The following is an 11,249-nucleotide window of genomic DNA, read 5'->3' on the forward strand; positions in this document are numbered from 1 at the left end:
TGGGTAAATAATGATAGGAAGTGATGGAGGTCAGAGTGGAAGTGAATACCGGCCAGGGGCTAAGCTGGCAGAGTGACATGCCCCTTGCCACAGTGGAGAGTTCAAGATGTCCCTGTATGTTCCAGACCACCTGGGGACGGGGCATGCCAGGGTGGAGTTTGAGGCCTGGGGGACTGTCACACTGGCTCAAACACTGCAGACACACCAACTGAGCAGAATTTGTGGGAAGCCCGAGGGTGACCCACCCTCTGCTCACAGGAATGATCAAAGTGCTCAGCCCGAAAAGCTGTTTCTAGCCTAAGGGGCCTCCCTTTTGATACCGAGTCATGCCTTACAAGCATTTTGCAATGTCTTTGAATTATCTCTTGCCCAGTGGGGGCCTTGGCATTTTATCAAATTAGAAAAAGTATTCCCCAGGATAGAGAGATCAGAGATGGGACAAGGAGGAAGATGTACTTGCTGCCTCCTGGGCCTCTGCTCTGTGAGATCAGATCTCTGCTCTCTTCCTTGTCTCACCCTGTATCTTCCTAAGTTGCCTGCTCTTGTCTCTGCTTGTTCCAGTTCGTGCCATCACTGTCACTGTCTTCCCTGTCATCATCACTGCCATCTCTGTCCCAGCTGGATCCCCATCCCCAGAAGGACCCCATCTCCAGTCTTTGAGCTTTGCTCTGTCCCTTTCTTGCTCAGCCATCTGGGTCCTCTGAGAGCCAGAGCTAACACCCCCATCCCATCCCACCCCCACATACTGAAGTTTGAGTAGCCCCAGTACACTGTGGTCCAAAACTCCTGCAGAGTTGTCTTGGGGAGGTAAAGGCTGGTGGGTGGCTCGCCCTTGTCAGGTCTGCAGGGCCCTCTGCCTGCCTGCCTGCCCCCCTCTTCCTATTTGTGGCAACTTCTAATGTAGTGTCTTCCTGTCATCTCACACGCACGGGGGCCTCAGCCACAGGCAGAAGCTGGCTGCCCGCCTGCCCACCTGCTTCCTCCTCCAGCCAGCGAGGACTTCTGCAGAACCAGGTGAAGAGCCTCACACAGGCGTCCCCTCCTTCTGGGGTGTTCTAAGACCTGGGGCAGGGCTGGGAGGAATCTGGAAAGAGGGAGAAGAGACAGGGTTTTGGAGGGCTGAGACACTCATTTGAGGGTGCCAGGCCCCAAGGGCACTTGGGCTTCAAGAGGGGAAGAGGAAGGGCCTGGGGACATTTGCCGAGACCAGTGTTCCCCGTGCTGTGTGGCCTTTGGTGAAAGCAGCAGAGAAGTGAGGTACTGACTGAACAGACAGCTGAGACATGGCCACCTGTAGGCCAGTCAGAACCAGGGGACTCGGCCCACTCTCTCCTGGGAAGTCTGGGTAGCGGGACACTGGGGCTTCCTCAGTTACCCAGAAAGGCTGTGTGAATGAGCTGAGATGCAGGGACAACCCTTGGTGAGCTTGTGGTTGGTAGAGTCATGGAGTCACGAATCCCTCCCAGCATGGAAGGGAGTAGCTTCTCAATTCCCTGTGGCCTTGAGGAGGTCTGAAATGTTTCCTCAGATCTCTGAGCTCACTTGGAAGTAACCTCCATAAGGACCTTCCTCTCTCCTCTCTCTTCCAGGGATGGGGATCAGGCCAGCTCTGCTCTTCACCTCTGATTGGCTAATCCCCCCATTCAGTCCTCTTCTTGAACCTACCAGGAGAGCATCATTGGCTTCTAAATGTCAGCACTGAGAGAGTCCTTTTATATCAGCCAGCCAGTCTAATCATCCCATTTTGCAGATAGGGAAACTGAGGTCAGAGGGGTAGTGACTGGCTCAAGGTCACATGGTGGTTTCATGGGACAGCCAGTCCTCAAAGCCAAGCTCCTATTTGGAGGACCTTTGCTGCTCACCTGGGATTGATCTGTCTTCCCAGCAGATAGCGGGGGCATGAAGGGAGAACGTGCCCCAGAGTTGGGTTGTTGCCAGAAGACCAAGCTCCTTGGCAGCACAAGGGGCTCCCTGTCCCCCAGCCTGGAATTCCAGCTCTGCCAAGGTGACCAGGTAAGGTGAGGTCCTAGCCCTATCCTTGAAGCCAGGCTACTTATGGAAAGAGGGAGAGGACGTTAGGAGGAAGTGGGGAAATCTGAAGGGACCTAGATTCCTCTGGTCCTGAGTATTCCCACCCTGCCACATCATGGGGATGTGCCCTTGAGAGGCCAGAGACCCTCTCCTATACCCCAGGGACCAGACTCTCCCGTGCATGAGAAGGGTCAAGGCCACGCTGGAAGCTTGGCTATACGTCTGGGACCTAGGCCTTGGGGTGCGGTGGGGCTCAGGACCATCCTGTGGGGTTTAGAGTCTTTGATGAGGAGTTTTTCCAAGTTCACCCTTAGCTCCATTCAAAACACAGTAGATGATCTGAGACGCAGTGGGGTGAGGGTGATCAGGAAGGATGGGTGGGAGGGAGAACAGGGCTAGGGACAGAGGAGGGCAATCCTGGGGGTGGGGGTATAACTCCCTAGGGAGGAAATTTGGATGAGGGAGGGGAAGCCATTTGAGTGACAGACATGGTGGGTGGGTATATGTGGAAGGGTCTTGCTTCTCCTCTCTCTTTGGAAACCAAACCAGGAGTGGGACCTTCTCAGGGACCCAGAAGTCCCAGCCCCCAGCCACTAAGCCCCTTCCCCCTGCCCTCCAGGTCTTCCCAGCCTGCAGGCCACTTCCAGACACAGTGGATGCCCATGGCTCGTCCTGTGTGAGCTGGCTGTGCCCCTTGACACTGGCACCGGCCACATCTGCCCTGCTGGCCTGCCCCCAGGGCCTGGACCTATACCTGTGCGCCCTGCAGTCGGCACCCCTAGGCACAGCCTCACAGGGTCTCAGAGAGGATGCCTTGAGCACAAGTAAGCCCAGGGTACAGGGCTGCACCTTGGTGGAGGCTGGAGGTGGGGGGCACTGTTAGGTTTGAGGACAGGAGACCGAGGAGACCCAGTGTCACTAGTGAGGACAGAGCCTCAAACACACTCTACTTCCACATTTTGGCCTGGAGCTCTGGCTTGAAGTTCAGGGGGCTTTCATGTGGTGACACCTGAGCAGAGGAGATGGGCAGTGGCTTTCTCAGGCCTGGGTATGGGGTCTGGTGTAGGTGTAGTCAAAGCCCCGGGGGTTGAGGATGGCGCTTTGTCTGCATAGAACATTTCAGCTAGAGGGATCTTTATTACAAGATAAGAGCACTGACTTGGAGTCAGGGAGTCGGGGGCGCAGTTCTGGTTCTGCCCTTGCTAACTCTCTGACCTTGGGCACATCCCTGTGGCCGGTTTCTTCTTCCACAGAAGTATGATCTCACTATACCCATGTTCCATGGGTTCCATAATCCATGTTGATTGCTTACAATACACCATTTCCTTATGCAACTTGACCCGGAGGGCAGACTGCACGGGTTTATTTCCCCAGCACAGAGTAAAACAGCTCAGTAATGTTGGTTTAGTGAATAAATGAGGATCCAAGCAGACAATCTACTTTTTAATATTTATATATAATATTTATATATTTTAATATATTATACATATAATATTATATGTATTTTACTTTACACCCCTCCTAGTTTAACTCCTACCTCACTGACTGTTGCATCTCAGTCTCCCTTGCTAGCTCTCTTCTACTTACCTCCTAAATATCTCATGCTCAGGAACTAGGTTCTGAGCCTTCTTCTCTTCCCTCCCTTCCCCTCCTCACCCTTCCTCACCCCTCCTCTCTTCTCCTCTCCCCTTCCTCTTCTTTCCCTGCTCCTGTCTGCTTCTTTTTATCTAGAGTAGCAGTTTGATATAACTTTCTGCCATAATGGAAATGTTCTATGCCTGTGCTATCTGGATACCATACCTCTTCAGCCTTTTAAATGTGCAACTGAGGAATTGAATTTTTAATTGTACTTACTTTAATTAATTTAAACGTAGTCACATGTGTCCAGTGGCTCCCATTTTGGACACAGCAGATCTAGTATCATCCTTTATGGGATCTCCCGTGGGCCCATGATACCCAAATTTATGTTTCTAGCTCAAATCGCTCCTTTAAACTCCAAACCAATTCATCCAGCTGCCCTCTTGACTTCTCCACCTGGATGTCTAATAGGCTTCTTAAATTGTTTTCTCTCCCTGAAATTGTTTCTCACTGCACAAATACTAGCCACTTTTACTGCCAAGAGCAATTGCAGACCAGAAAGTCCAGAGAGGGGAGATGCCTTTGCAAGCTAGAGTTCTCTCCCAGCTCCGAGCCAGGCAGGTTAGATGAGGAGCAGAACTTTACTAGGGGTCCCTGATCATCTTCTGTTTTCTGCTCAGGGCACCAGCCACCAAGGCCGCATGCCGGCTCCTCCAGTGACGAGAAACTCAAAGCCAAGTACCCTCCAAGCAGGGACAAAATGGGAAGCCAGCTGGAAAGAGTTGGCGAGGGGCCCCCCTGCCCATCCCTCTCTCCTCACAACAGCTCTCCCCCAAGCCCCTGGCAGAATAAAAAGAGCCCCAGCCCCCTGGCTTTCCACTCCTGCCCCCCGCCTGTTCCTATCTCCAAAGAATTCCCACCCCACCTCCACCCATTCTATCCTGCATACCCACTTCTCCTGCCTCCACCTTACCTGGTCACCTATGAGGGTCTACCCTCTGTCCAGTGTCCCCCACTCTTCATGCTGCCCCAAGACACCTCTTTCACCACCATGGCTGTGCCCAGCTTGCTGATGAGTGTCAGTGAGCCTGGGCACTCCAGCGCCCAAGGGGAGACCCCGCATCTCTACCCAGGGGCCTCTCAAGCCTCTGGCCAAACCCAAACTTCCCAGGCCCAGAATCCAGGCCCTACAGCTGCCAGGACCTACTCCACAGGGTTGGAGCATCCTGGCAGGGTGGTTCCAGCAAAGCGGGCCCCACCAGGCTCCCAGGCAGGCTCTGCAGCGCTGCCTTACCCGCTGAAGAAAGAGAATGGCAAAATCCTGTATGAGTGCAACGTGTGTGGCAAGAGCTTCGGGCAGCTCTCCAACCTTAAGGTACGTGCCTCCGGGTTCTGCTGCTTCTGCTCAGCTCCCTTCAATGACTCCCCTCCTGGCCTGGTTCTAGAATCAGGGAACTTAAAGCCAGAAAGAACTCCAGGGCAACCGCTAGGGCCTTGGCTGATTCATTTGGACCCTCAGTTTCACATCTCTAGAAAGGAGTCCTCACCACACTAAAAGACTGCCTAGGAGATCATCTCATTTAAGTTAAAAATGGGGAAACTGAAGGAAGGGTTTGCCCAAGATTACTTTGATCTAATGGTGCAGCCAGGCCTTGATCTCAGTCTCTCAACATCTAGTGCAAAGTCGTTTCTTGAACAACCATCCTCTCTAATTCCCAGTTAAGCCTACTCTTGTTTATTTATTTGAAGGTGAGGCTGGGGAATGGATAAATTTTAGTGAGTGTAGACTACAGACCTGACAACCAGACTTTTTCAAGTGGGATCCCACACATCCGTGCTGGTGCTGGAGCTGTCATTATAGGCACTGTCCAGCAGGAGGCAACCATGGACACATCTCTGCGTATCAGCAAAAACTGGGAACTAGGTGCAATCCGGCACCTGCTAAATTGAGGAAACGCTATGGTTATTGGAGAACAGCCCTTTTGGATCCTCTAGGGCATGAGTTCTAAAACTTTAATGAGCCTTAAGTCACCTGGAGAGCTAGTAATGCAGATTCCTAGGCCCCAGCCCCAGAGATTTTAATTCAGTTGGTCTGGGATCGGGCCTGCGAATCTGCATTTCTAACATGCTCCCAAGTGATGCTGATGCTGCTGGTCTGTGGACCACACCCTGAGAAGCACTGAACAAGATGTATGTGTGTACATATGGGGTATCCCTTTTCTGGTCTGCTGACCACTGCCATCTCCCCTGCTGCAGGGCAGCAGAGAGAGTGGGGTGAAGGTGTCCTGGGGAAAGGTAGATTGGGAGATGATACAGAGGCAAGGGGATTGAGAGGCTTTGATGGCAAAAAGAGGTCCTTGTGGGGAAGTGGTTAGAGATTGAAGAGGATCCCTGGCCCTGCTGGGGGGCTTTGGGCAGTTGGCAGCATTTCTCCTGCACCTGGCTCAGGTCCATCTGCGTGTGCACAGTGGGGAGCGCCCGTTCCAGTGTGCCCTGTGCCAGAAGAGCTTCACCCAGCTCGCCCACCTGCAGAAGCACCACCTGGTGCATACTGGGGAGCGGCCCCACAAATGCCTGGTGAGACCCTCTTCCCCCTCCCCTGTACTCCTGCAGACTGGTGAGGAGCTCCAGGCCCCTGGGGGTGGCACCTGTGGCCTCCATTCCCCAATCATCCTGAAAAAGTGAGACAAGACGGGAGGCAAGGGTGGGGACAGGGAAGGAAGTGGTCGGGAAGGGCTGTGATGTGATATTGGAGGTCACTCCCTGGGCCTGGAGCAAGGAATAGAGATGTATGTCTGTGAGGGGAGAATAATGAAGTTGGGGGTCCTGGGAAGTGAATATCCATTGCCCACTTCACATCATAGTTGGAGGTTAACACTATAGTGTGTGCAAAGCATATAAACACTGCTTATAATGTCAGTTTGATGCTAGCTCTCTCCTCTTTGAGCCTCACCGTCTTTTAGGAGGTCAGAAGGGTAGGGACTCTTACCCTGTTTTACAGAGGCAGAAATGAAAACAGCATAGGGGTTATGAGTCTGGGCTACTGGGTTCAAATCCTAGCTCTGCCTCCAACTTGCTGTGTGAGCTTTGGCTAGTGGCTTCCCTCCTCTGAGCCCCTGCTTTCTTACTGTAATATCTGAGTAGTACTTAGTCCTGCTTCTCCAGGTTCCTGGGAAAGACTGCATGAGACCAGTTCCTGGCATGTGGCAGCTCTCAGTAAATGTTAATTACGCCCACTGAAGCTGCAGCCCCACACAAGAGTTCTATGTGATTATCTCATTCAGTCCACCATACCAATGAGGTTAGGTATTAATAGTCTCATGTTACCAATAAGGAGAGCAAGACTCACAGAGGAGAAGTCACCTATATAAGGTCATGCAAGGAATAAAAGAACCACGATACTAACCCAGTCTGTCTGGCTCCAATGTGCCAGACACTGGGCCCCAGGGAAGAATTATGGGGGAAAGCTTCCAGGCTTGCACTACTGGGAGGTAGCAGGAGGGCATTTCTAAGATGGGGAAAGGGAGCAGAGGTCCTGAGTCAACCAGGTGGGCAGAGGTGACGCCAGTGTCCATTCCCATCAGATGTGCCACAAGCGCTTCAGCAGCTCCAGCAACCTCAAGACGCACCTGCGCCTGCACTCAGGAGCCCGGCCCTTCCAGTGCAGTGTCTGCCCAAGTCGCTTCACCCAGTACGTTCACCTGAAGCTGCACCATCGGCTGCACGCTCCACGGCCCTGTGGCCTTGCTCACACCCACCTTCCCCTGGCGTCTCTGGCCTGCCTTGCCCGATGGCACCAGGGGTCATTAGATCTTGTGGCGGCACCATCAGAGAGGCAGATGGGCTGGGATGTGGACAAGGTCAACTTGTCCTCTGCATCCCGGCGAAAGGAAGGACAGCCAATTTGAGCAATGATGCCGGGACTGCCATGGGGAGGCAGCAGAGGCAGAGCAATTAAAGGATTTTCTCTATGATGAGTTGAGGCCTCCTGAGCTTCAACAATGGAGGGAAGGTCACTATGTATTTGTGAAACTTCACACCCCCCAACCTGGGAGCAGGTCAAGGGGACACAGCCAGGAAGACACTGCGCTGCCTACCACATGGGGTGGGTGCCTGCAGCCATCTACCTCTGGCTGGGTTTGAGTTCCACTCTCTGTTTGGGACCTATCTGGGACTAGTCCCTCCATCTCAGCTTGCCAATGGACAGTCCAGCCTTCTAGGACTCTGCAGGGTGCAGACTGTGCTGCCAAGCACAGGACACATTGCCCTCTTTTCCGAACAGATGTTCCAGCACCTGCCCAGATGTCTGTCTGCTGCTTCTCATCACCTTCTTGTCCCACAGTTCCTAGAGGCCACTGTGCCCCCTCAGCTGGTACTCCTTGCCATGATCAGGTGGGGCATGCTCCTCCCTCTGTACATGCCAGGATCTGAGCTCCCCCTGTGGGAGGGACACGATCACAAGGATGTCAGTGTCCACTCATGACCCAGAAGCATCATGGCCCCCTGTGTGTCAGGACCAGTCATCACAGAGGGCAAAGGGCTAAGGGGGTATCAAGCTCAAGGAAGGGGTTGAGGTCCTACAGGGGCTGCAGGCAGGTAACAATTGGCAGAGAGAGCCTGGGGAACTGGGACCATCCTGATGGTCTTTCTCCCTGCAGTCCGAGAGGATCCACTCAAATGTGCAAGGTGCGCCCCTCCCCCACCTCTAGAGTTAGGCAGCAGCAGGTGGGAAAGGGTAGGAGGCAGGAGGCCCAGGTTATAATCACCATAGCTGGTCAACTTCCAGCAAGGGCGCCATTCGCAATCCTGTGGGTTTCAGATTGGCTTCCCCAACAGGGTACTGGGCGAGATTCCCGCTGGGTTGTAGGGTCTCGGGACCGGGACAGGGCCCGAGAGCTCATAAAGGTCCACCATGGCAGGGCAAAGACACGGTCGGTTTCGGCCCTCACGGTCCTGGTTTCCAGCTCACCCCGTCCCCTTTTTGGCCCCGCCCAGCATGCCAACCGTTCAGGCTAGGCCCCACCCACCTACAAGACCACACTCAGTCCTTCCCCTGGCCCCGCCCTTACGTTCTAGCTCCTCCTCCTGAGGGGGCGGGAAAGACATTTTGCTCAGTCCAGCCTCTTGGCCCGTTTTAGCCCCAGGCCCCTGTTTCCCCGCCTACCTGTGGCAGGTTCAGCTTGGGGGCTGCCAGCCTCCCTCAGGCCACTGTCGCCTCCGGAGGCCTAAAGAAGTAGCACGGACAGGACCGAGAACTGGGCCACGAGGACTGGGGGAGGTGAGGGCATCGGGGGGCGAGAGCTCAGGAAAGTGGCTCGATTGAGGATGACCCCTCAGGGCAGCGAACCCTCTGCCCTGGGGCATGGGTAGCATCTGGATCGGTACCCCCAGCCCTCCGCTCCCTGCGGGCGGGGCACTATTTGCTCAGGGAGGCGGGCCGGAGGAGGCGCTTCTCTGCAAATGAGCGGGATCCAGGTGGATCCGGGGCCCTGGAGCGGTCAGGTGACCCGACACCCTGAGCCCGGGACCTTGCCCTTGCCATGGCCGAGGGGCGCGGGGGCCTGGGGGCCCGTTTGGCCCGCCACCTGGCCAGGCTAGGGGCCCGGAGGGAGCGCAAGGGGAAGCGGACCCCGGAGGAGGCCAGATCCCAGGATAGGTGAGGAGTTTGGAGAAGGAGGGCCGCGTGGGGTGCCCCTGGGCAGAAGGGTGTGCGTGTGTGTCTTGAATGTAGTGGATGTTCAAATGAGCGTGTATGAATGGGAGCATAAAAATATACCTATCGGTGTACCATGATTTTGGATATGTGGACTTTATAAAGTCCCTGTGCTTTTTTAAAACATTAAAACAAATTTTGCAATTTCCTAAGACTGGCAGGCAGCCTGCAGACAATGATTTCCTCTCTGGAGACTGTTGAAAGGCAAATATAGCTCATCCTGCCCCTGTGGACTTTGATTCTCACATCACAGGCTAGTTTAACTCTGGTCTTCATGTCCCTTTGTCACAAGTGTGACAGATTCCTAAGTTGGCTTAGACTGCCCTGCATTTACCCTTAGATGCCAGGAAGAGGTTTCCCCTGTTACCCCAGATTGTAATACCAATAAACTTTTATTTGCCACTTGCCTGGTGCCTTACCTGGATTATCTCAGTTTATCCTCACAGCAGCTGTACGAATCAGGTATTTTGTGTGATTCAGATACGTAAATGGAGGTTCAGAGAGGTGACGTCACTTCCCCAGTCACACAGCTGGGAAGTGGTGGAGCTGGGACACAGGTTTATGCAGTCTGACTCCAGGGCTCACATCATAAAGCGCTGGGCTGCTCTGTTGCCTGGAGAGATTTCAGGACTGCAAGCCAGGGGCCCAGAGCTCTGTCCTAACCCTAGGTGCCCCGACCACATGACCTTGAACAAGTTAATTCATCTCTCCTAGCCGGTTCACTGGTAGCTGACGTCTGAGAAGGAGGGAAAAATCTTTGTGAATGGCCAAGCTGAATGGCTGCAATGGGGTAGCAAATAGGACCCCAGTGGCTCACAGGCCCTATATCTGTAAAGAATGTGGGGTGTGCTCTCAGGCACAAATGTTTGTATGTCTATGCAGTTACTGGGCAATTTGTTCTGATCTTATCATGACATAGCTGTCTTCAGCCTGCCCTGGGAGGGTTGGGGGCGTGGTGGGGCCAGGGTGAGGGGAGGGATTTGTACTGTTGTCTCACACCAAACAGAGAAGGGAGGGGAAGGCCTAACTACCCTATGCCTGGGTGCCAGTGGTGCCCACAGCCTGCCAGTGCCCTGCCTGGAAGACACACCCCCTCCCTTTACCCTGCCTGGCAGGAACCTGCCCTATAGGCCAGAAGGCAGTGCTCCTCCCTTTGCCTACTTGAGAGGAGGCAGGGTGGGGGTGCAGGTGAGTCAGTAGTGCAGGTGAGTCAGTAACGAGGAGGGCAGGGAAGAGACTGCGCATGCTCCTGGGCTAACATGATGATACATTCCATGTGGTGTGTACACTTGGACTTGGTTCTCACTGGCCGTGAGAATGGAACTCTGGCACTGAGGCACAGGACTTCTATCTCTGCTGATTGTCTGGGATGGGGGCAGAGTGCACAGAGCGGGCAGCCAAGGCACTTCTCCATCCTGTCCCCATTAGTGTGGTGATGACCAACCAGTCTTTGTAGTGGAGCCATCCTAGTGTCTTAACTCCAACGCTTACTAGCTGTGTGACTCCAGGCAATTCACTTACTTTATATCTTTCTGGGCCTTGGTTACCTTATCTGAAAAATGGGGACACTAATACCCACCTTTTAGGATTATCGTGAGGCTTAAAGGAGATTATGTAGGCATAACATGTAGTGCTAAGCCTGGCATAGGGAGAAGAACCTCAGCAAATGGTGAACTTTTGAATTATTAGGGCACTGTCCTTTTTCTGTATTCTGGCCCTGATACGGGCCTCGTCTCCATTTTGGTCCCAAGTCCATCCCTGTCTCTCTGTGTCTGGGGGTGCAGTGGGAGAGAGCAGAGAGAAGGCTGCTACACAGACTTCCTCCTCCCCACAAGGTTTTAGGAGCTCATCCTGCCCGTGAGCCCTGAAAAAAGAGAGGGGGCATCACCAGGTCCAGTCTAGGGGTGGGAGAGGAGAAAGCTACTTC

At 53.8% G+C, this 11,249-nt stretch overlaps 1 protein-coding gene across 5 annotated transcripts; it reads left to right on the top strand.

Annotated features, from left to right (window-relative positions):
* The first annotated feature begins 929 nt into the window (after positions 1-929).
* ZNF683 (zinc finger protein 683) lies at positions 930-9,724 on the top strand. Of its 5 annotated transcripts, XM_064493894.1 has the most exons (7): positions 937-1,014; positions 1,886-2,013; positions 2,651-2,855; positions 4,290-4,984; positions 6,058-6,186; positions 7,194-7,300; positions 7,892-9,724. In XM_064493894.1, the coding sequence occupies exons 2-7, from the start codon at positions 1,900-1,902 to the stop codon at positions 7,956-7,958; spliced, it is 1,317 nt and encodes a 438-aa protein (XP_064349964.1). In that variant the 5' UTR covers positions 937-1,014; positions 1,886-1,899; the 3' UTR covers positions 7,959-9,724. The 5 variants fall into 5 exon arrangements, with proteins under 5 accessions (XP_064349961.1, XP_064349964.1, XP_010992035.1 ...); XM_064493891.1 differs by having other exon boundaries at positions 930-1,014; positions 1,590-2,013; positions 7,194-9,724; XM_010993733.3 differs by having other exon boundaries at positions 7,194-9,724.
* The last annotated feature ends 1,525 nt before the right edge of the window (positions 9,725-11,249 follow it).

The sequence above is a fragment of the Camelus dromedarius genome, chromosome 14 (genome assembly GCF_036321535.1).
Source record: "Camelus dromedarius isolate mCamDro1 chromosome 14, mCamDro1.pat, whole genome shotgun sequence".
Lineage (NCBI taxonomy): Eukaryota > Metazoa > Chordata > Mammalia > Artiodactyla > Camelidae > Camelus > Camelus dromedarius.

Excerpts from the sequence above, each read along its gene's own strand:
- ZNF683 (XM_064493891.1), top strand. The coding sequence starts at position 1,900 with ATGAAGGGAGAACGTGCCCCAGAGTTGGGTTGTTGCCAGAAGACCAAG. Across the intron at positions 2,856-4,289 it reads AGAGGATGCCTTGAGCACAA|GGCACCAGCCACCAAGGCCG; the intron begins GTAAGCCCAGGG and ends TTTTCTGCTCAG. Across the intron at positions 4,985-6,057 it reads GGCAGCTCTCCAACCTTAAG|GTCCATCTGCGTGTGCACAG; the intron begins GTACGTGCCTCC and ends CACCTGGCTCAG.